General features: G+C 52.7%; 1 protein-coding gene across 2 annotated transcripts in view; it reads left to right on the top strand.

The window, feature by feature from the left end:
• Positions 1 to 703: 703 nt before the first annotated feature.
• PPP2R5C (protein phosphatase 2 regulatory subunit B'gamma) overlaps positions 704 to 24411 on the top strand; it is a 122920-nt gene continuing 99212 nt past the window's right edge. For both annotated transcript variants that reach the window (XM_080809137.1, XM_080809136.1), the window contains exons 1-3: positions 704 to 864; positions 1741 to 1806; positions 14296 to 14458. In XM_080809137.1, the coding sequence (XP_080665263.1) occupies positions 838 to 864; positions 1741 to 1806; positions 14296 to 14458 (256 nt within the window). In that variant the 5' untranslated portion in view covers positions 704 to 837. The remainder of the gene's footprint in view (positions 865 to 1740; positions 1807 to 14295; positions 14459 to 24411) is intronic.

Consider the following 24411-nt stretch of genomic DNA (forward strand, 5'->3'; position numbering starts at 1 on the left):
GCCTCGGGGCGGGGCCGAGCGGACCGGCGCTCCGGGGGCGGGGCCCACTAGGGCTCCGCGAAACCGCCGCTCGCGCGGCCCCGGGTCTCCTCAGCCGGTTCTGGGCGCCGGCGCGCGGCCGCCTTTCACCCTGGCGAGCGCGGCGGCGGCGAGGAGGCGACGCCGGGAGGCTGCGGGTCGCGCTGGGCCACGTCCCGCCCGCTGCCGCAGTTGTTGCCATCCGTTTCAGACGTGCCTTTGCCACGCCTGACTTGTCCCCTGCTCTCTCCGCCCCGCACCTGCGCCGCGAGTGCCGGCCCGCAGCCGTCATTGCAGCCCCACGCCCCCTTCCGAGACCGGCCTCGTCTCTCCCGGCCAACCCTCGCTGCCGCCGGCGCACCGGCGCCGCTGAGGAGGCCCCGGGAGCCGGAGCCCCGCTTGGGGGCGGGGGTTGGGGGGCAGAGGGAGAACCAGAACCGCGCGCGGGGGCGGGGCCGCGGCCGAGAGCGTTAGGGCACGTGAGGGCGCCTCGGCCAATGGCAGGGCGCCTGGAGGCCAGCGGGGCGGGGCTGGCGCGGGGGCGGGCCGGGGGCGGCGGGGCGGGCCGGGGGCCTGGGGGAGGGGCGGGGCGGGGCGGGCCGGGGGAGGGGCGGAGAGACGCCGCCGCCGCCGCCGCCGCCGCCGCCGCGGCTGCCGCAGCCTGTGGGAGCCTGGAAAAGGGGAAGTGCGAGCGAGCGAGCGACTCAGTCCCCGGGCGGCGGCGGCGGCGGCGGCGGCGGCGGCGGCCGGGGGTCGCGACGGCCGGGGCGGGGCCCTGCTGCTGCTGCGGGGGGCAGGCGGTGGCGGTCCGCACCAGCCATGCCGAATAAAAACAAGAAGGAGAAAGTGAGTCCGGGTCCGGGCCGCCCGACGGGCCGGGGCGGGGAAGGGAAGGGGCCGCGAGGAGGGCGGGCGGGGAACTGCTCGGGAGCGGGGAGCGGCGGGCTCCGGGATCCCGAGGGCGCAGGAGCGCCGGGCGGGGGCGGGGGCGCCGGGGCCCAGGCCGGGCTGGGGTCCAGACGGCCCGGGCCGGCGTGCGGGGGCGCGGCCGCGGTGGGGGCGGCGTGGGCGCTCGCCCCCGGGCGGCGCGCGCGGTGGGCGTGAGGGGGCAGGTGCGGTGGCGGAGGTGGTTGACCCGGCCTCGCAGACGCCTGGGCAGGGGCTGGAGGGGTGGGGGGCTGCAGGCGCCTGGAGGGACCCCCTCACGCTGGCGAAGGATTGTCTGCTCTCCTGGGGACGCTCTGGGGCTCTGAAATACTGTTCTTATCCCAGGTGGCGGCGGTGTTGGCTGTGAGTGTGCTGCGTTGCCTTTGGGGGTGGTGGGGGGTACGTTTTTGCTCCAGGTGGAGCTCCGTAGCGTCTCCGAGCCGCCCCAGAAATCCCGGCTCGCGGGGTTTACGGTGGGAGGCCAGAAAGGGATGTGATGTGGACCCTTCAGAATGCCCCGAGCACCTAAATGTGGGTTCATCTGCTTCTCGAAGTTTTCAACGCCAAACGCAGATCCAGAAAACAAGGAGGATCTGGATTTGGGGGCGGGGGTGTCGCAGCTCAGTGTTGGGTCTCTATATCACGGGGGGGCAGAATTTCTTAATGGTATTGCTTAAGATTATCCGAAGTTCCAGGTAAACTGTGTCAATCCGTTTTAAAACTGCATTTTGGTTTATCTGATGTTTAACCGTCTAAAAATTGAGAGGCCTAATTGATTTGCTTGATGTTTCCCAGGAATCACCAAAAGCAGGGAAAAGTGGAAAAAGTTCAAAAGAAGGACAAGACATAATAGACTCAGAGGTAACTGCTCTCAAATATTCGCTTTCCGTTTTTTCATGAACTCCTTTTAACTACGGGCAGCACAGCGTGGTGAAAACCAGGCTCTTCTAGAAAATGTTTCCCTGCACGAGATTGTCTGCGAGTCTACTTTATAAAAAGAAATTTTAGTTCTTTCGGTTTTCGCCTAGGAAAATACGGATGGGTTTATGGAAGTTGTGTCTGTGCAACTGGTATTTTTAAGTTTATGACCCCCCCCCTCCTCAGATGCAGCCCTCTGCCCTCCTGCAGAGACTGGTTTTCCCCATGGTCGTTCAGGCTTGTAGTTTTCAGATCCTCCTCCCCTCCCTTTCTTTGCGAGTCAGCCTCCAGGTCAGGTCCGTCCCTCCCAGTGGCTCCTCCTCCTCTCACCTTTGCTTCCCTGGTGCGGTCTTTGTGCTCTGCTGATGTCTGATGCCCAGAGCCTCTTTCCCGAGTGGCATGGGTTGGTACCTCTCAGTTGAGTTAGTTTGGGTACTTGAATACGATCATCTGTCATCTGTCACTTGTTCTCTCTCTCTGCGTTGGCCAGTCCTCACTTCTTTTGCTTCTCCGCTGTGGACTCACTGAAGAGCGGCCGGAGTGCTCAGTGAGGACGGTGTCTCCCTGGTGGGGTTGATGGCGTTCCTGGGCACACAGGTGCTAGCACTTGGCCCGTTCTTCCTTGGGAGCAGTTGTTGAACTAGAGCCCCTCAGGCGAAGGATCCAGGAGCTGTCTGGACCCAGGCTGAGCTAGGAAGCCCCTTCGGATCACTGGTAGCCAAGAAGCGGCTTGCCCGTAGTTTCATGTTCTTCAGAGCTAGATCACCCAGGTCCCTGGGCTTATCACAGATGACATTAATTTCAAGTGTCAGACCCCCTTCCTGTAAGTCGAATTAGAATGAGTTCCATGTCATCTGGGGAAACACAGTTAACTGGTGATTATAGGCAGTAGCCTTTTTTTTTTTTTTTTAAGCCCTGGGAGTGGTATCTTTTCCTTATCATTTGGTGCATTCTAAGCCTCTCTTCTCTTTAGCAGGTGGTTGGTTCCAGCAAATCTATCACCCTCCCCAAAGCAAAAAGAGATCCAAAGGTTCCTTAAATATCAGTAGTTGGGAATTGTTGGTGCCAGTCCTTCTCTGCCCTGTCTTTATACCGGATAATCACGTTTTACGGTGACATTCTTGTTTTTGACTTGCTTCCTTCCAAGTCAGTTTTTTTACTAAATCGATTTAAGTGAAATTTAGTCCCTTTGCAAGGGTAGTATGCGTCTTCTTTCCTTTTGTTTACGGGTGTTTCATTAAGGCTGCTAAGGCTTCCAGTACTCCCCCGAACCTCCCTCGGTCACACGCCTGTCTCCTCTCACCGTTAGTGTGACAAAGAATATCAGTGGTCTGGTTCACGTATTCCCATTTTAGCAGAAAGAACCTGACTTGAAGGATGGATGACATTAAGTTTGAACCTGGAAAGCCCATCCGTTCACTTAAAGATCACAAACCCACTAGTACGTACAGTGCGTGTCTTTAAGGTGGTTGGGGTTCCTAGACTGTCAGCTGCTTAAGACTCTTGAGGTGTGGCCCCCCCAGTGCCTGAGTGTGATGCCCCACTTGTCTTTTTGTATTTTTTCTAGAGCTACTGTCTAAGAGCTGGAGCTACAGAGCTTGAAATTACCACCGAAAAATACTGAAATGGTGGGCCCTTCACTGCTTCCTCATAAGGATACCAGAGGCAACAAGGCCCATTAAGCAGGACAGTGGGCACATGACTGTGTACGTTGTTTTTGCAGGAGTACAAATTGAGGCACTTCAGTTCATTTGAACTTTGGGTTGAGCCTGAATTTGTTCGATGTCGGTTCCGTTCTCAGTCTTCATCTCACTTCTTCACCTCTGGTTCTACCCACTTACAAATACGGTTGACCCGCTCAGGGGCACAAGACCCTCATTGCGCACTTTTCCCCTCTCCTGTCAACGTTCCTCTGAACTTGAATGTTTTTGACCTGAACCGTTCAAATAGGACTGCTTTTCTCGTGCTCCTTTTCAGACCTGTTCAGTGTCCCATCACCTTCACAGCCGGCTCTCGCTCGGGTCAGCCTGTGAACTCACCTGTGGGGGGGGGGGGGGGCGTGTTTCCCCCATCCGGGACCTTCCCAGTCTGAGGGGCATGCAGAACAGGGGTCCGCCCAGGGCAGAGTAGCCAGGCTTGGGAAATCATCTCAACAGAGAACACAAGTTAAAAAGAACTTGGCCCATGGTTGGTTGACTTAACACACTACTTCAAGACTGGAAAAGGTCCTTACACTCAAATTCTGGCTGGCTGTAACCCAGCCTCACGGAAAACAGAGGCACCAAGTGGCTTATGCTACAGAACACTTTTCCGTTAGAACAAAGGAACATTTGATGGTACGGGGGTGTTTAGGAAGACAAAGTTCTGTGGTAAAGGATAGAGTGCTGTAGGGGAACATATTTTAACCTGGGGAGTAAAAATGCTGACTCCTGAGTGCCCTAAGTGATGTCACCTAGCTTCCATGGTCGTGTTTCCTTACCTCTAAAAACAATGGAGGGTTTCAGATTTGGCTGTTTTTAACTCTACAGGATAGATTAGACATGACCCCTCTTGAAAGAAGCTTTCCCTGCGAGACGTATGGCAGAATACATCTTCCAAGTAACAAAATAGCAGTAAAAGTCATAACTGCTGCTGGGCACATTTTTCTAGAAGTTTCTTCTCGAATGATGTGTATTGGTGCATTTTTGTTTGTTTTATTCTCTTTCAAATAGGATGTTTTAATTTATACACTCGAAACTAAAGTTTCTGCCCAGTACTTACAGGTTTATTTCGTGGCACACTTAAGGAGTGAGGCCACAGATGGGCTCCTGGGTGCTCAGGAGACTGACAGAGGGAACTCCGCTCTGAGCACCTGTCCTTGGTGTCACGTTCAAAGCTGTGCAAACATACCTAGGCCCCCTTGAAGAATATTTAGAATCTTCATGGATCACTCAGAGATTTCTAAAGTCCATTCTGGAAGATGAGATCATGCCGTGGTGTTTTTTACAGTAGCTGTTTTAATTTGTATACTGCATCCAAAGTTATGTTTTTAAAAGTGTTAACGCTGTCTGTAAAGTGATTTGTCTCAAGCACATTAAAGGTTGTTTTGAGCGCTGTTCTCTGGTCACGTATGTTACCTGTCCTGCTTCAGCGTAGTTTGGTCTGGAAGTCTCTACAGCAACTCTGACGTAATACCTCTTCCTGGAAAGAAAGCTGAGTGGTCCTCTCCAACTTGTTAGCTCGTTTTGACATCTTCTATTCTTAGCCATAACGTTTTTCTCTCTATAATCCGTCCCTTTACATCCCAGGCAACCCACCTCAGTGTTACAGAGACAGGGAGCCGGGCTTGCTGAGGTCCCACAGGTGTGGCTGGCGGAGTCCTGTTTGAGAAAGTAAACCGGAAATTTCAAAAACATGAGTTCATCTTATAATAATAATCCCCATTACCTGGTAACAGAAACAGCATTTTGGTGGAAAGTATCTTCTTAAGAAAATCTGACTTTCTAGTCACTCGGCTGTGTAGGAGGAATTTTAACCTGAGTGTTGGAGGACAGTGGAAGTGGTCTGTTGGTAGGTGTGTTTCCTAGGGAGACGGCTGTGACTGTCACCTCCTAAGGGGAGAGTCTCCGACTCCCCTCCCCCAAAACACCAAAGCCACTGTCTGCAGGCTGAATTCTGAGCTCATGCTGTCACTACGGGCCGCCTCTGCCACACTGCCCATCATTCTCTCCCCACTTTTTTTCTGCACAACCCTAAACGGGATCCCAGCAACACTCAGAGAGGACCCAGAGGACCAGCACTTTATTTTTTTTTTAATTCCTAAGTGTCTGTTACACAGAAGTGGAATTCTCTGCTTTTGATCACCATGTCTTGGCCCACTTTCCCAGACACTCTGCATCATCTTTGCTTAGAACCCTGGTGTTCTGGAAGGATGGAGGCTCTGCAGAGGGGCTAGTCAGCTGTGGGTAGGAGGGCATGAGTTAGGAGCAGGATCTGTGAGCTTCCTGTCCTTCCCCAGGGCTCACTGCTCCTGCATGTGACCATGTGACCATGTGCTTGGCAGGCCCCCAGTGCCTCCTCCCACGTGGGACCCACTGCCCTGAGCAGGTGCCCCACCTTCAGTGCCATTGATGGGTAGACCAGATGCTTCCCCACAGTGCTGCCCTGTGTGCTGGAGGATGCTTGCCAGCACCTGGCCCACCCCACTAGAGAGCAGTGGCTGCACACCTCTCCGATTCTGACAGCCAGCAACGTCTCCAGACATTGCCAGATGTCTCCTACAGGGCAAAATGGCCCCCAGTGAGACCCCTGCTTTAGAAAGACTCTTCCACAAAGTATATACATCCACTTGCAAATCATGCCTGATACATACTCCTCCCCTAGCAGGGTTCAGACCAAAGGAGCCTCAGCACCCCTTCATGCTCTTAAAAATCAGGGTCCCAAAGAGCTTTTATTTAGGTCAGCTTTATTAGCTGATAACTTTTCCTGCTAGAAATTAAAACAAATTTTTTAAACATTCTTTAATTCATCTTATAGTAACACAAGCAATGCATGTTAACGTAAGTAGGATGTTTTTACAAGAAATAACTATTCACTGAAATGCACTGAGAAAAATGGCATTGCACCATGTTTTTGCAAATTAATATCTGGCTTAGTAGAAGCTCGCTGGCTGCTTGAGTCTGCTCCCACATTCAGTCTGTTTTGATACCCTGTGCCTTGTAGCCTGTGAAAAATTGACCTAATGATGCTTATAAAGGTGAATCATGGCTTCGTGTTATCGTAAAAGCACGGACCCCAGAAAGTGCCTGCAGGACCCCCCTCTCGGGGTCCCCAGACCTCGCTTTGTGACATGCCCTCCCCCGTGCCCTTCACCGCCCATCTTAGTCCCTTCGTCTCCTTAGCTCAAAGTCAGGGTCACTTATTCTGAAATTTAAGGGAAGCTTTTTTCACAGTTTTGCCCCTATTTTTTCCATCGTTTAAATTTGAATAGCAATTATTGGCTCAATCGGTTATTTACCATTTATACTGCCTTGGACGACTTTTATTTACTTTGATTCGCCTCTCTAACTAGATTAAGTACTCGAGGACAGCAATTTAACTTGATTCTTCTTGGCGCTTGCCGTGTATGTGAGGACCTGGAGGCCAGAAGTGTTTGTTGGCAGATTTTAGAAGTGCTCAGGAGGAAGGGGAGCTTCAAATCAATTAGCTTGCTGGGGATTCTGATATGCTAAATTAGAAGGGGGGGAAAAAATCTTGTTTTTTTATCTTTAGATCCTCTAAGGAAATTCAAATGCAGAGTTTTCTTTCAAATAAGTAGCAGTGGACTAAAACGGAAGATTATGGTCCTTGGGTCTTTTTCTAATGTCCTATGAAAGTTTGTTTGTTTGTTTTTAATTTTATTTATTTATTTGAGAGAGAGCGAGCACATGAGAGGGGAGAAGTCAGAGGGAGAAGCAGACTCTGCTGAGCAGGGAGCCTGATGCAGGACTCAGTCCTGGGACTCCAGGATCATGACCTAAGCCGAAGGCAGTTGCTTAACCAACTGAGCCACCCAAGCGCCCATCCTGTGAAAGTTTTAGAAGAGGGTTTTGGTTTTGCTTTTGCTTTGCACCGGAGGTCAGTGGTAAGATGTACAGTGTCGTAAGATCTTATTTTAATGAAAGCAGTTCAAAACAGGATTTCCCTTTAAGGCTTCCAATATGATCTTCAGTGCTTTATATTTTTCATTTTCAGTTTATTTTGGGAGTTTTTCTCAGTAGAACATACACATACAGTTGGCCCTTGGACAACATGGGGATTGGGGGTGCCAATCCCTCCCAACACACACACACAGAGCGAAGAATCTGTTGTGTAACTATTGACTCCCCCAGAACTTAACTACTAGTAGCCCTCTGTTGACGGGTAGCCTTACTGATAGTAAAAACAGCTGGTTAACGCATACTTGGTATGGTACAGTTACTGTATACTGTCTTCTTACAATAAAGGAAGCCAGAGAAAAGAAAATGCTAAGAAAATCAGAATACAAAATACATTTAAGTGTAGTGTATTTATTGAAAAAAAAATTGGGTCCACACAGTTCAAACCCGTGTTAAGGGTGATGTGTGTTTTTTTTAATATTTTATAAATTTTATATACATATTAGAAAGTTTTGTTTTGATCATCTTGTTCTGTACAAGCACTGGGGAAGATAAAAAAAATGTGGTCCTCACGTCCTAAGAAATTAAGGGTGGTCCATTTCTGTTATTCACAACGTGTCCCACCTGTTGTTCATGGGTGTTTGGTAGACTTGGGAGTAACTTGCCCCCCCCCATCCATCACACCGTGCAGCTGCTGAAGACAAGGGTCGAGAAGGAGCACATTTCTCGTGAAGACCCCAACCAGAGGAATAGTGCTTTAAAGCTCCTAAGCAAACACAGGGTCACCGTGAAATTAGAGCCCCAGAAAGACCTGGGGTGCGCGTCGCAGACGGGAGCAGTCAGCACTCCGTCCGTCTTTAGGAAAAGCTCCGCTACACGATCCATAATTCTAGACAGTTCAGTGAGGTACAGGAAATAATTTATCTAGGGTTCTTGTTCACGGAAGAAGCCCAGAGGGTTAGAGCAGTTGCGCTGTGAGTGCAAGCCTTCAGCCCTCCCGTGTCAGGGTGGGGAGCTTTCCACCTGCTTCTGCCGCGTGAGTCAGTCTGCCACCGGCATGAATCACGGTGATATTTCCCCAAGTCACAGGGAGGATTCATGTGAAAGATTTCAGCTCTAAAAAAGCTTCAGCTTTGCCTTAAAACATCGGGTGCCTGCCTGCCAAGGTCAAGGCTCGTTGGCGTCTGGTTTGGCATGACGTTATAGGTCATGATCTCACACCTTCCCGTCCGTATGTTGTGCTCAGCCAAGACTTGGCCGGGCCCTGCTTCTCGTCCGGTTTGGGAAGGACCACTGCAGGGAAGCCTGCTGCCTAGATCCAAATCTGAGCCGTGCTGTCATCTGCGTTTTCTCCACCTGGGGGAGTGAGAGGACAAGGCCAGAACCAAATGGGGGGTGTGCAGGGGCGGGGGGGGGGGTTGTAGGGGGGTAATTAGTTTGAGGACGCTGGATTTCCTTCATCTTAAATATTTTATTAAGACGAGATTTAGCATGGCTCTGAAGGGGTAGTAGGTCTGAGCCATGAGCCACCTGTGGCCCTTGAAATGCGTGGAAATCAAGTTAAATTTAAGAATTCAGCTCCTCAGTTATACAGGCCACATTTCGAGGGCTCGGGAGCCCCAGACAGCAGCTAAAGACCAACTCCCACTTCACAGACAGCTCTGAGGGGCAGAGGGGCCTATGACCCGAGCAGTAGCTTCCAAAATAATACCCGTTCGGGTGTGTGTCCCTTCCTTTAACGCCATCATCTATCGCTCTTACTACAAAATACCAGATTTAGAAGGAAGCAGATGCAGTTAGGGGAAAAGGGGACAGTGGAAGAGAAGGGAAGTCAGGGGCGAGAAGGAGGAGGCCCTGCTCGCCCCAGGCCAGGACTGGCCTCTGTTGTGAGGAGCAGCCGCCGGTGTGCGGACGAGGCCACGGGGGTCTCCCTTGGGAGTGGGCTGGGGAGACCCAGGGACACAACGCCCCTCCTGTCTTCCTTTTCAGACGTTTTCTCTTTATCTGTTCTGGCGGTCGAAACACACATGGTTAAAAAATAAAACAGTACAAAAATCCCTGCTCTCACTGCCCCTGACCCACACTCTTGGGAGCGAAGCTGTCGTCTCCCCTGCTCTGCCGCCTAGCTCCGTGGCCCGGGTCTTACAGGAAGAAGTCTGGCGTGGCAGAGATCAGGCCCTGGAGGGCGGTGCCCTGTCCGTCACACGGGTGACGGTGACCCTTCTCTCTCCCCAAGTTATTTTCTTCCCTGTAGGCCATGCTTTCCCCGTCATGGGCTTTCCCCAGGTGACTCATTCACAGTCACCCCCCAGGCACGCTCTGAGACCGTCCAAAGCACTGAGGACCCTCGTGGGTGCTGGGGGGGGGGTGGGCAGCGCAGGACACACGGCAGGGCCCCCTTGGCTTTCCCACAGTGCCAGGGGTGCTGGTGGGTGGGCCCAGGGATGCACCTGGGTACGAGGGGCGCTGGTGGCATGTGAAGTTTGGTTTCTCACCCTACAGAGCCGTGGCCCTGGGGCTGTCCACACCAGGAGCGCCCTCTGGTCACTGCAGTGTCGAAGCTGCTCACGCATTTCCAGAGGCACTTAGGTGGCCCAGGTTGGCCTCACCGAGGAGAGGATGTTGAAGTGGCCACCCGAACGGGAAGTGGGAGGCTGTGGTGCCGAGATCTGGGGGAGGAGGGCATTCCAGCCCGAGGAAGCAGCCGGTGCAGAGGCCCGAAGGCGGGAGTGAGCTTGGGTGTGCGCTGGAAGGAAGGCCGGTCCGGCTGCCGACAGATGAGGGTGGCTTGAGCAGAAGGGATAAAGTCAGAGAGGTGGGGTGCAGGCAGGGAAGGTCCAGTAGGATCTTGTCAGCGGCCCTTGGCAGGATTTGGGGTTTTCATTCTTAAGGTGGTGGGAAACCATTGAGCTGGTTTGAGCAGGGAGAGGGGGTGATCTGACCACGTACTACAAAAGATCCCTGCGGTGCTGTGCAGGAAGTAGAGGGGCGAGAATCGGAACCAGGGGGCCCCTGGCAGCAGGCCCGTCAGCTGCCCAGCTCCCGCATACCCAGAGCTCGTGCAGCCTCCCGCCCGGAAGGGCCACAGTGCAGAGAGCTTTGCTCGGAGGGGCCGCCCCAACATAGCAGCCTTAGTGTTTCCTAGACAGCCTGGTTCCTCAGGGGACCACCTGTTTCGCCCTCATCAGCACTCGGCCTGACTGTCCCCAGCCGCAGGCTTGTCCCGGCACCGCCTGCTGAAGAGTGTTCCCCACGGAGTAGTCTTGGCTTGTAACTCTGGGGCTGTCTTTACTCCAGTATCGTGTTCTTCACATGAACGTTCTTTCAGAAGCTCTTTCAAGGCGTGCGGGTTGGCTTCTCAGGCTCTGGGTCTCGTGGTCGCTGGCCCGTAGTGGTGCCCGTTCATCATACGACTGCAGAAGGGGAGAATTTTGGAAGATGTCGGGAGGGTAGAGCTGCGTGGATGGCAGACACAAGGGAGGTGGTGTCTGAAGTCCAGGGACGGAGCGAGGTCCCCGGTCTGGCTCCACGGCTCCCTGCACGATCCCGGGAGATGGCCCCACACTCGGGGGAAGGGCCCCCGGCGTGACAGCTGCTCCGGGCGCCCGCGCTGGGTCGGGCTCAGGACAGCGGCTGGCCACGCGTGGGCTGGGGGGTGGCAGAGACTGTCGGGGAACGGGGCAGTTCTGTGCCTCGGGGCGCCGACCCCTTCATGTCCCGTTGGCTGCTGGTACTTGGCCCTGAGGAGAAGGAGGTGTTCAGAGCGTGTCCGTTTCTCCAGGCCCCCGCCTTGCTCTGCTGCTCCAGGAGCCCTTCGGGCCTCTTCATCTCCTCGGGCCGCGCCTCCCTTCCGAGCGCTTCTTGTGGGTGACCGCGTGTGTCTGCACACCCCAGGGAGGGTGTCAGCCATTCTGTCCTGTCCCGTCTGTCCTCTATTCTGTTGTCACTGCACACCGGGGCCCAGATCGGCTCCTCGCACAGCTGTCCCTCAGCCACGCCTCCCCTCGGTGGCCTCCCCGTAGGCAGGCGGCACGGTCCAGCCCCTCGCCGTCCAGACAGCTCCGGGGTCCCTGCTATGGCACCGCTGTTTGCCCTGACACTGCTCTTCCCGCCACCTTCCCGAAGCTGTTGTGGACACCCCAGGCCTCCCCAGATTGGCCTCAGCCCAGTGGCCTCTGCTGCTGCCTCGCTGCCCTCAGCAGCCTCCACCGGCCCCAGGATGATGAGTCCAAGTCCACAGACTTCGGCTTTCGGGGCCGTCGGATGGGTTGAGCTCCTTCCTGAAACACTCTTCCCTCAGCCTCGTCCTCCTCCTCGGCCTCTGCCACGCTGCACCCCGCGGGGCGGTCTCTCTCATCAGTGACTTCAGTGACTGTGTAGACGGGTAACTTCCAAGTTCACGTCCAGCTTACACGACGTGTCTGAGAGCCAGCCACACAGCTGCACCTCCAGGCCCTGCGTGGGCGGAGAAGACAGCCGAGGGTGGCCAGGCGGCGGCCAGGACAGCACTCCGGCCCTGGTCCGCGGGAAGAAGAGAACGTCGTGGAGGAGTGAGGAAGGGTGTCACCATGTCTTCCGCTCGGACTCAGGGTGCTCATGACCCGGCTTCTCTGCCCCTTTCTCCTTCCCACCACAGTGACTGGGGCCACCAGCTGCCCGCCTGCTGGTTCCCCGTGCCCCCCGGCGGCGCTCCGTGTCACCCATGCACCTGCTGTCTGCTGGTGCGGTGTGCGGTCGGACTGGTAGCCGAGACCGTCCCCTCCCCTGCCATCCATAGTCTGCACTGCAGCCTGAGGCGCCTTTTGAACAGGAGGATGGATTCGCGCCCTCACCCTGCTCAGGGTCCCCTGCACAGCTTCCAGGTGCCGGCCAGGTCAAGGTCAGACTCTGACCCGGCTGGTGGGCTCTGCCAGCACCTGTGGCCCCCAGGCTCCCCTGGAGCCTGCCTGTCTGCGGCGAGGGTGGTCACGCCGAGCCCCCACTCTCGGTGGCCCTGCTCAAATGCTATTCCCCCAGCACACACGTGTGCCCTCAGAGGGGCCTCCCTGACCCGCCCGGTGCAGGGCAGTCCCCCGCTCTCACAGGACATGCCAGCAGGGCGTCCAAGCCCTCCTGGAGCTGACATCCCTTCGGGGGAAGGACAAGACGGCCACCTCGTAGCCAAGCCCATCCGGGCAGGCAGCGGCCCACAGAGCGGAGTGCGCCACGCGGAGGCCACGCTCGGGGTGGGCGGGGGGGAAGCGGGGCCAAGGCACAGGCCCGGCCGGAGCAGGGGCTGGTGGCCCGAGCATGGGGCTCTATAGACCACCATGAAGCCCACAGGCTGAGAGCCCTGAGAAGTGGCTACAGTGGGTCAGCCTGGGTCCTGGGACCAGGTCTTCTTTCTAGAAGCTCATTCCGCCTGCCCCAAGGACAGTGCTCTCGGGGAGGGAGGCCCGCAGGGCCCGCACAGGGGACCAGGGGCTCCAAGTCACAGGTCTTGGGGATGCCTTCTGCTCTGTCAGACGTTTGAAGGCTCGTCTCAGCCTTTCGGGGAAAGCCCTTTCAAGGAAGAGGCTGCCGACTGTGGGAGGGAAGGGAGCCCAGGCCCTCGCTCCCGATTCAGAGTCCTATCTGCATGCGGGCATCTGGCATCTTGGAAAACTCTTCCCAAGTCGTCCTAAGCACCTTATTTAAAAATAAAGCTTTTCTGACTTCTTAGTAAAAATGCCACTCCCGGAGGAGAGCACATAGCCGGGGGCTTAAGCTGGCGTGTCTACTCTCCTAGCTCAGTGTGACTGGAAGGGGCTTGGCGGGTTTGTGTTTCTAGGATGAGCTTGGTAGGCTTTTCAGAAGTGCACATGTGCGTGTACAGACTCTGTTCTTTTGGGGACTGGAAGTGTGGGAGGAGGGAGCAGTTTGCACAGAGAATCTTGACGGTCAGCACTCAGTTGATTCTCGTAGGGGCCAGGCCCATCTGAGCTCCCTGGGTGCCCTCGCCCCGTGGGCCTGTGCGGGTGTCTGCTGCACGTGCCCCCTGCCCTCCGCCACCTCTGCTTGGGTGTTTGCAGGTTCCCCTCCCCTCCTGAGCCAGACATGTGTCCTCAGACACGTGTCTCCGTGAGACCCCCAGGCTGCTGTGCAAAGGACCACAAACTGATGATCTCACAGTCCCAGGAGTCAGACGTCCGAAATGGGGCCGAAATCGGGATGGCAGCGTGGCTAGTTCTTCCTCAAAGCCCTGGAGGAGAACCCGTTTCTGGTCCTCTTCCGGCTTCCAGGGGCCTCTTGCGCATCTCGGCTCGTGACCCCTTCCTCTGCCTTCCAAACCAGGGCCCTGGCTTCTAGCAGTCTCTCTGAGGCGCTCACCTCTGCTTTGTCATCTGCTTGTGTTGCCTTGTCTTGTCTTGTCTTGTCGAGACCTGGGTGATGACTCGGGGCCCACGCTGACGGTCCGGGATCCCTACCTCGTCACCGTTCCAGAGTCCCTTCGGCCAAGTAAGGAAGCGCATTCTCAGGTTCCAGGGATTCGGACGTGAACGTCTTCGGAGGGTCACAGTCATCAGCCTCTATATATGTCAGCCTGTATGGGAAAGGTTTAGAGTAAAGTTTGAAGGAAGACGAGAGAAATGAGGTGTGTCTATGAATTCCTGGAAATCCAACATTACTAGCAGTGGGAGGTCGCTCAGACTCCAGCCACTCTAAGGACTGGTGTTTACAGCGAAGTGGAGGGGACCATCCCTGAGCAAGACTCATATATATATTCCAGATTCTAACTGTGCTGCAAAGGACAACGGTTTGAGGTACACATGTGTTTCTGTTTTTATTTCGGAAACAGATTTCCAGCAGGAAAAACAGCCTTGTGGCCACCCCATCAACAGTGTCTAATAAAATTAAAGTACCAGTGCCTCAGCCCATAGTGAAGAAAGACAAGCGGCAAAATTCCTCCCGGTTTAATGCCAGCAATAACAGAGAACTTCAGAAACTACCGTCTTTAAAAGGTAATCTCTATTATTTGTCTTTTAAAAGTCCAAGCGTGCCCATGTAGGGAGACGGAGTCATATCTGGGTAGCTCGCCAGCTTCTCCTGCCTCTCCTATGTTTAGTTTCTGTTTGGGTCACTTTATTGAGGTTTGTGTTGTTCTGCTTTTTTTCAATTAAAATGCCACTACCCAATTGACCCAACTGATATTCCAGATTCCAGAGCCGTCGGAGATAAAAAATGTAATCGCGACTGTGTTCTACGTGTAACACACTGGAAAAGGCAGAGGGGAGGCTTTAAATCTGTCCGTGTGAACGGTCACCAGGCTGGCTGGTGTCCCCTTCAAGTAATTCTCCCCATGGCACTTGTCACCTATGAGCTCCAGCGAGTCAGAAAGGAGCCACTGCCAGGGGATAGGTTTTGAAACTATAGCAGTACCTGTCTGCTTTCCTGGGGTTGGAGAATGAGAACTGTAACCATAGTCTTTTGTGGGCTTACTCTGTATGACTCATTTGGGGCTTACATTGCACAGGGGTTTTCTATTTGAGATCAGTCAGGAAAGGGTGCCCTTTGCTTTGACTTTCCCCCAAAACGGAACCGTTGCCTCTTTCCATCTGAGGGTGTTCAGTCCCTGTAAGTACTTCCCCAGGAGATGTGGAGGTTGAAGTATGTAAGACCGAGGAACATAGGGTAAGGACCCCAAAGTCAAACACGAACCTCTGAAAACCTTTGTGTTGACTAAGATATTAAGACTAGCCTAAAAAATGAAGCCGCAGACGTTTTGCATACCTCCGGTTACTAACAATGGGTCTTTTGCAAGATGTCTGAACCCAGAGCAGGAGGTGCGTCTATGCAGGTGTATTCCAGTGCCTTCCATGCCGAGGGGCAGGGAACGGGTTCGGTGCAGACTGCAGACGAGCCAGGCAGGGGGAGGGATGAAGGGAATGCAGGGGGAGGGACCAATTGATGGACTCGCAGATGCACTTCCTGCCGCTCACCTGCTGGGAATCCCGCTGTCCCTGCAGCTTACAGAGCATGAATCGGGCTTATGTTTGAGTGTGTCGTCATCGATAAGACGGGTACTAACTCACCTTGGGGAGGGGTGAGTAGACGGAGCCCTTGAGATTTTCAAGACAGTGGACGCGTTCTGTATGCTACCAGGTTGGGGGATACGTGGAATTTTGCATTTGTCAAAACCTGTAGAGTACACACGAACAGACCCTCTCGGAAACCGCGGTATTTAGTTTATAATGGTGCTTCGGTATCGGCTGATGAGTTGTAACAAATGCAAAAAGTTGATGATGGGCAGCGGGTGGCCGGTGATCGGGAAACTCCGCACTTCGCATCCAGCGTTTCTGTAAGCCGTAAAGTCCAGTCGTGTAAAAACGACCGCCACCACCGCGGAACAGGCTAGTACTGCCGCCTTCTGAGACCCTCTGCCGAGTCTTCCTTCCAGCCCCTGACACCCCTGCACCGCAGGCTCCCGGTCGCAGTCTGTCTCTGATGGGGACTCACCCCTGCTTACCCGTTCATTCGTCACTCCCACCTGCCTCTCCGACTCTCCCCCGGGGACCACTTTCCCTCTGTCTGACGTAGAATCTCCTTCAATGAGGGTCTAGCGGTGGCCCGTTCTTTGGTTATTTCTCTGGAAAGTATCTCTATTCTGCCCTCATTGCTGAGAGATGTTCACTGAGGCCTGGATCGTTACTTTCCTTCAGAACAACGAAGCTGACCGTTGCATCACCTTCACCTTCCCTCAGCATCGAGAAACCAAAGTCAGTGCTTGAAGAGACTGTGGCTCTGACCGCTGTTTTGATTCTTGTCTGTGACGTCGCTCTTCCGTCACTCCCCTGCTGGGTGTCCAGACGCGGCTTTGTTTATTGTCCGTCTTTTTCGGGACTCGTCGTGTACCCACAGATAATTCTATTTCCTTGGGGCTGGAAGGCTCCCAGCCCTTGTAGCTTCTGCATTCGTCTCGTTTTTCCTTTGGCTTTAAACGAACATGGACTGGGCTTTTTCATTTACTGTCTTTTTATTCCTCCCCTGTGTTTCTCCAGCTTTTTGTGACTTCCCAAGCTATATTTTCGATGAGAGGGTCTTACATTATGGCTGATGAAGGACCGGTTTTCTTTTTCTTAATTTTCAACCCTTCATGGGAGGAATACCTTCATAATACACAGTGAAAATAAATAACTCTACCAATGAAATATAAAATGCAGCGTTTTGTGTTATTATAGCCAATAGACATTAAATACCTTGCCGAATTGCTCTCACACGCTCTGAACACCACGCTAACTTCTGTCACCTCGCTGGGACTCTGCAGGTCTGTCTTGTATGGGCCGAACTCCCTTTGTTGAGCTTTTCATCTCAGACATCCTTTTTCATTTATAGAAGTTACGTTTTTCACCTGCAGTATGACTTTTTCCTATTTTTCTGTTCTTCCGTCTCTGTGGGTGGCGTAAACACCACGGTTTCGCCGTCTACATCAAATGATGTTATCATCCTTGCCAGACTTTGTTCATGAAGTCTTCCTTCCTCGAGTACCTGTTTTCTACTGTATGCTGGTCATTGTAGTCAACTATTTAAAATAAGTCCAAACCTAAAACGAAAATATCTTCGGGCACCTGGCTGGCTCAGTTGGTTAAGCGACTGCCTTGGGCTCAGATCATAATCCCGGAGTCCCAGAATCGAGTCCCACATCAGGCTCCCCACTCAGTGGGCAGTCTGTTTTTCCCTCTGACCCTCTCCTCTCTTATGCTCGCTCTCTCACTCTCTCTGTCTCTCAAATAAATAAATAAAATCTTAAAAAAAAAAAAAAAAAAAGAAAGAAAGACTCTTCTGCTGCAGGGATTGATTTTTGCTGTTTCTGCCAGATGCCATTGGCAGTCTGGGCGTGTTGTAAATCACAGCACGAGTTTCTTACAACTTGTTAAATTAGTCAAGCCAGTTGTCCCGTAAAATGTCCTGCTTAGGGGCCCCTGGGTGGCTCAGTGGGTTAAAGCCTCTGCCTTCAGCTCAGGTCATGATCTCAGAGTCCTGGAATCGAGCCCCGCATCGGGCTCCCTGCTCAGCGGGGAGCCTGCTTCCCTTCCTCTCTCTCTGCCTGCCTCTCTGCCTACTTGTGATCTCTGTCTGTCAAATAAATAAATAAAATCTTTTTTAAAAATGTCCTCCTTATTCCCTGTAGTTCTGGGAAATAAAAACCCTTTCTGGGTGGAGTATATCAGACATGCCGTAGAACCCAGGAGACGTTAGTGCGGGATATTCATGCAGTGGCGGACTGTTAGGGTGATGGTGGTGGATTGATCTCTCCGTCAGACCCTGACCCTTCCCTCTGCAGCTGGGCTGGCTAAAAGCATGGGTAGCGATCTGCAAGGTAGGCTGTGGCCTCCTGCTGGCCTGTCCCCACCAGCGCCACGCCAGCACCGTGTACGCACGGGGCAGCCCTCACCTGACTCGGCAGCCTTGCTAGAGACTCATCAGTGAAGCTGGTGTTCTTCTGACAGCAGAGCTGTTTCTCACCGGCTGGAGACACCTGGCTTGACATACAGCTCCTCCCTAACGTCAGGATAGGCTTGACGCTCTGCTTTTCACTCACACTTTCCTTCAGATGGTTGGAAACTAAAGGTTTTTCTGAATTTCTTTTCTTTCTTTCTTTTTTTTTTTTTGAATAGCAGTGTGGACTTGGGTATTTTTATTTGATGTCAGTGTGCTTCAGCCTGCTAAAATCATTATTCTTGTGATGTAGGGATACAAAATTTTAACCACTGGGTGTTCTTTGGGTTGACACGTGTGTATTTTTTGTCAGGGACACATTTATTTTTGATTCCTTGATTTCTGACACAGTAAGATGTTCCCCAGTCTCATTTGGTACCTTCTTTGCCCCAGACTTAGAATCGGCCACTTTCAAAGAGCCCTGATTCCTTTCAGTGAGGACCGACTGTAGAGACCAAAATCTGGGGAGGGGAGTAGGGGTGCTTGTTGCTATAGGACCGATGTTGCTTTTAGGTGTTGTCAACAGAGGGAGGTGGGATATGAGTCTATATACGTATGAATGCTACGTTCATATTGACGTTTTCAGTTCAGCCTTAACATCATGGTGTTTTCACGTGTTTCTTGAGTCTTCAGTTTTTTCTCTTTTACACTGAAAATCTTGGTTTTGAAGATCATTGACAGAATTATTGCTATATCCTATTAAAATAATTCACAGCAATAATACAGATATCATCACAAACAGTAGGAACTTTGAAGCAACTCCTTTCACTGCAGAAAAAGTCATCATGTTTTTATCAGGATCCGTCACATGTGTTAAATGTCCGGTGGGGGGCCGGTTGGCACCTTTAGAATTGTTTGCGTCCTCTGGCCTAAGAGTGGGCTGTGCCAAGTCCACTTTCGTTTCCTTCGGGGTGTTCCTAAAGTATCCATCCTGTGGGTTTTGCACAATTCTTACTAAGTTTTATGCCCTGATACTCTTACTATGGTCGTTCTCGTGTTTTCTGAGTAGCTGATCATTTATGCGAAGGCAGCTGATTTCTGTGTCTCACTTTCGCATCCTGCTTTCCCACTGAATTATCTTGCTGTTGACGCTAGTTTTCAGTTGGTTCTTTCGGATGTCCCAGGTGTCTAATGAGATCTGCACGTAAAGATAACCTCATGCCCTCGTTCTGAGAATCCTGCTGGTGTCTTCCCCCTGAATTGAATGAAAATTCCAGTAAGTTGTCGTAGGCAGTGGTACAAGCAAGCGCGTTGTTGTTCCTGACTTGAGTGGAAACAGAAGCAGGATTTTTCAAACAACCATGTCACTCCGTCCTGTGATGGTCCTCGGTTTTCAGCCATGATAGATCACGCTGTAATGTAAATATTTTGCCTTTGTCCGTGTCTTTGAACGGTTCCTTAAGCTGGACTCAGAGGAGGGAAGTACTGGGCCAAAGCCTGTGTGTTTTCAAAATCCCTTTGTAGAGACTGCCCAGGCGCTGTCCCGGGAGGTGGCACCGGACATGCTCCCCCTGACTGGGTGAGATACCTGTGCCATCGCACCTTTGCCACACTGGGGTTATTTAAAATCCCAGTCATCTGTTAAGTGCAAAGTAGCATTTCCCATTTTCATCCAGTTAGCAGGGAGACTGATGTAGTCTTTGGGCCCTTTTCACTCAAAGAATTCCCTGAATGAGTCCCTGTGCGCACCATGTTTGGTCGGAAGGTAGAAGCATTCGATGCCAAACGAAGGGAGATGTCCTGGGTGACGTGCGGCCTACGGCTTGTCTGCGGTTCTTGTGGGAAAGAAGAGCCTGGAAGAAGTCAGGTCACGAAGGAGCAATGAGGACGAACAGCAGTGAACCAGAGACCTTGGGACAGCAAGTTGGAGTTGCTAAGCACTTGGGTTTTTGTGAAAGAAGTTGCTGTGTTATTGTTGGGAGAATTTACGTGGCTCTGGTTTTGTGATAATACAATACTTCAACCTTTTTCAGAGCAGTTCGTTTTCTGATACTGTTGAAAGTTTGGCCGTACACACGGGTCATTTTTCCTGCCTGAAGAAAAACTGTGCATGAATTTAGAGGAGCTTTGCCTCTTGGCCTTTAGTTGCAGAATTGTAACGGTGCAGTGTGAGAAGTTTCCAGAGTGCCTGTCCTAATTCCAGCGGGCCGAGAGACTGCTCTCAGCAGTCCTGTCTTCTGCCCCGTGCTTGGGTCTCTGTGTCTGCTCCTGGCTGCCCAGGGCAACAGAGGAGATGGCCCCGGGTGTGGTGAGGCAGGTGCCGGGGTAGCGCAAGTACTTTCTGACCACCTGGGTTGTCCGGAGCAGGGGGAGGCGGCCAGGACAATGACAGTGACCAGAGGCGGCCCCAGACCCAGATCCACCACGCTCTTCCAACTCACGCTCCTCTTGGCTCCGTTCTCAGCAGCTGGGCAACAGAGCCGCCGCCAGGGCCCCCCGTGTGCATGACCGAGAGCCAGTGCCGTGTCAGCCAGTCCAGCCCTTCCGCGACACTACCCTGCTCTCCTGCGGCCACAGACGTGGCTTTTACTGCAAGGGACAGTCTGTCTCTGGCCTCTGCCAGCCGCCTCGGGGCAGAACTTGGGAGTTTGCCTCCAACTAGCTGTAGTCTCACATTTGATGTTGGGCTCAGGCCCTCCGCACACCTCCCCTTGATTTCTCACCGCACCCCACATCCTGCTCGTGACCACACACACGTGCTGTGTCTCGGATGGTCCCAGTCTCTGTCCAGCCCCTCGTGGCCTTAGACACCCGGCTTTCCTCTCCGCTCTGCTTCATCTTTTTTCCTAATTGTGGTAAAATACACATCGAGCAGTATTTTTCATTCTAACCATGTATCTGTCCGTTTCAGCGGCAGTGAGTACATTCTCGGTGCTGTGCGCCCGTCACCACCGTCTGGTCATCGTCCGCAGCTGAACCCTGCCCCTGCTGTACGCACCTCCCCTCGCCCTCCCCCTCCCCCGCAACTGCCGTTCTCCTTTCTGTCTCTGTGATTTCGACTCCTCCAGGAGGCGGAATCATCCAGAATGTGTCCTGTTGGCTCTGACTTCTCTCTCTCTTAGCTTTGTGTCCTCAAGGATCATCCGTGTTGTAGCTGGTGACAGGACGTCTTCCTTTTTAAGGCTTAGCACTACTCCAGGGTGTGGCTGGACCGCCGCGTGCCCATTCGTCGGTCCACGGACACGCAGGTGCAGAGCGCTCCGCACGCATTACTCTTGCGGGACGCATCCCCGAGGGCAGAGCTGTCTGCGTGTCTGTCTGGGTGCCCGGTCCAGCGTCTGCCAAGGATGCTGGAGACACGCTTTATGGGAGGACTGGAAAGCCCTTCGGGCCCTCTGCCTGCTCCTTCCACACTCCCTTCAGCCTCCAGAGAACCGCCCTGGCATCCGCTCATGTGCGGAACCAGCCCGGGCTTACCGCTCCCTCCACCTCGGGGAGAAGGAGGCTTGTTACCGGCACCTGGCGTGCGATCCGCTGGGTAGGTCGTGTGGACTAGGTACACCTTGTGGGTGCCCTGCCTTCCCAGAACCAGGAGGGGCTGGGAGCCCTTGCCCTGCTTCCCAGCCCAGCTGTGGGGAGAACGACAACAAGCCCTTGGGGTAAGTTCTGCCCGGTCTCCTCCACGTACCCCCGCTGGCCTTCCCTGGGCGCCAGCCCGGCCACGCTTTCCACTAGCAGGACTCGCCCAGATCCACGGGGCAACCAGTGCTGTCCCTTTTGTCCTTGCTTTTTGGCAAGCAGACGTTCCCTGGCAACCTGAATGCTAGATATCTTTGATCTGCCTCAGGAAAAAGTCTATTTTAAACTCTAAGTGAAGCCAAACGTTTTAGGTGAGCTCTCTCACCCTACCAAAAGGACGTCATCCAGGCTCCTACAGTTTCCAGTTCAGAAAAGTAAATTAAAAAATCGTGCCAGCCCGCACAACGGCCATGCTTTACTGTGACACCACCACAGTGCACAGGGCTCACACATGACTTTCTTTTAAAGAAAGGAATTACAAAACTTTTCCCTAAGATATGAGCACATTTAATTTGCCAATGAAATTGCCTGGGAGAAGAAAAATAAAACCTTGGGCTAAATTGAAACACAAAAACTGTAGTTTCATTCCGAAATGTTAATCAGAAATCAAACCAGTGAGCTGTATTTACAGGCAGTTTGCTTTCAAATAAAGACCAAATCAAAGTGACAGAGGGACCAGGGAATAAAGAGTAATTCCTTTTTTTTTTTTTTTGAGATTTTATTTTTTTATTTGTTTGACAGAGAGAGATCACAAGTAGGCAGAGAGAGGGGGGGAAGCAGGCTCCCCACTGAGCAGAGAGCCTGATGCGGGGCTCGATCCCAGGACCCTGAGATCATGACCTGAGCTGAAGGCAGAGGCTTAACCCACTGAGCCACCCATGTGCCCTGAGTAATTCCTTTTTAAGCCTGCACTTTCGTACAGCACAAAGATTCCTGCATTTACATGGTTTTTTTTTTTTCCTTCTGACGTTCAGTTAGCCACTGTGTGGACCACCATCAGTTTTTGATGTCATGTTCAGTGATTCGTTAGTTACGTTAGTTACGTGCTCATCAGCGTGTGTCTTTGATGGGGGCACACGCGGAGCACGAGGGGCCTGTGTGCCCGCCCTCTGTTCTGGAAGGCAAACCGCCGTGAGCCCACAAGGTGCCTTTCCTCCCTCAGCATTGGCTCAGGCCCTTGGTGGTGCAGCTGCCGCGGTGGGAAGGGCGAGGGGCAGGGCCGCCCCAGGAGGGCTGGAGCCCAGTTGGGTTACACAGAACATTGCGCGTCCTCCCAAGCAAGGAGCTGGAAGATGACATACACCCCGCTTCTCCGGTGACTAGAACCATCCCGGGTCACTCCGGGTGGCAGGAACTCACAGTCCAGCGATAGGGCCTGGCTGCAGCGGGAGGCTCTTCTGGGAGCACCATGGAGGGCTTGTGCCGTCGGTGAAGATGGTGCTCCAGGAACCAGTGGAACCTGGTGGCTTCAGTGAGGGTCCAGATTCACAGTGAAGTGGGCAGATACGGTGGTAAAAACAAACTAGTCCGTGACTGATTCCTTGAGACAGGGAGTCCGCATCCTCTACTGTCTTGGTTCAGTTTGTCTTGCCTGATTTAGGCCCGTTTTTGTTTGCGTGTTTTTACCTACATAACCTTGGGGACGCATCCCAACGAGCACACCTTGGGGGTCGTACCCCCACCACAACCCATTCTCAGTTCTTTGCCTGCGCCCGGCAGGCCGCATTCACTGAGGCTTCACTCCCTGCTCACTTCATCTGTGTGTCTTTTTAAAAACTGTCACTTGTCATTTTTGTCCAAGTATTATAGGCTTATTTTAGCAATACTGAAAAATATACAGAAGTTTCAGGAAGAAAAACCACCCATTGCCATAACACACCACAGCTGATATTTGGGAAGTGTTTCTCTTTATGATCATACTATTTTTGAAAACTTACATGCTGCCCTTTCGAGTTATTTTCATTTTAAAAACTTATAAAGATTTTTTTTAATTTATTTATTTGACAGAGAGAGATCACAGTAGACAGAGAGACAGGCAGAGAGAGAGAGAGGGAAGCAGGCTCCCCGCTGAGCAGAGAGCCCGATGCGGGACTCGATCCCAGGACCCCGGGACCACGATCCGAGCCGAAGGCAGCGGCCTAACCCACTGAGCCACCCAGGCGCCCAAAAAACTTATAAAGATTTTTGATAGATGTGTAATATTTCATTGTGTGGGATAATCCCTTTGACATTGAAGTGGTTTCTAGTATTTTACAATCATCAATAAAAATGTGCTGCTCTTGGAAGAAAAATACTAGGAATTAACCAAGGAGGTAGAAGACTTGTACACTGAAATACGGAACACTGCTTCAAGACACTGAAGACCACGCCTGTCACTGGACAGACACCTGTGTTCGTGGACCAGAAGACAAAACTGCCAGGATGTCAGTACTGCCTAAAGAGATGCACACATTCATTGTGACCCTTATCAAAACCCTAGCAGTGTTTTTTCCCAGAGATGGAAAAATCCATCCTAAAATTCACATGGAATCTCCAGGGACCCCAGATGACCAAAGCAGTTTTGGAAAAGAACACCACACTTGGAGGTCTTATATTTCCTGATATTAAAACTTCCTGCAAAGCCATAGTAATCAAAACTGCGTGAGACCAACATAAAGACAGACATATACACCAGTACAGAGTAGACCAGAGAGCCTGGAAATAAACTCATCATGTGGTTTTCAGCAAGGATGCCACCCACTCAATGGGGAAGGACGGTCTTTTGAACAAATGGCCCGGGTAGAACCAGATGTCCACATGCAGAAGAATGAAGTTGGACCCCTGCCTCACGCCATACACAGAGAGTAATTCAGGGGCGCCTGGGTGGCTCAGCTGGGTGAACATTGGACTCTTGGTTTTGGCTCAGGTCATGCTCTTGGGGTCATGGGATTGAGCCCCGCATCGGGGTCTGTGCTCAGCA

The sequence above is a fragment of the Martes martes genome (genome assembly GCF_963455335.1).
Source record: "Martes martes genome assembly, chromosome: 7".
In the NCBI taxonomy this organism is placed as follows: Eukaryota; Metazoa; Chordata; class Mammalia; order Carnivora; family Mustelidae; genus Martes; species Martes martes.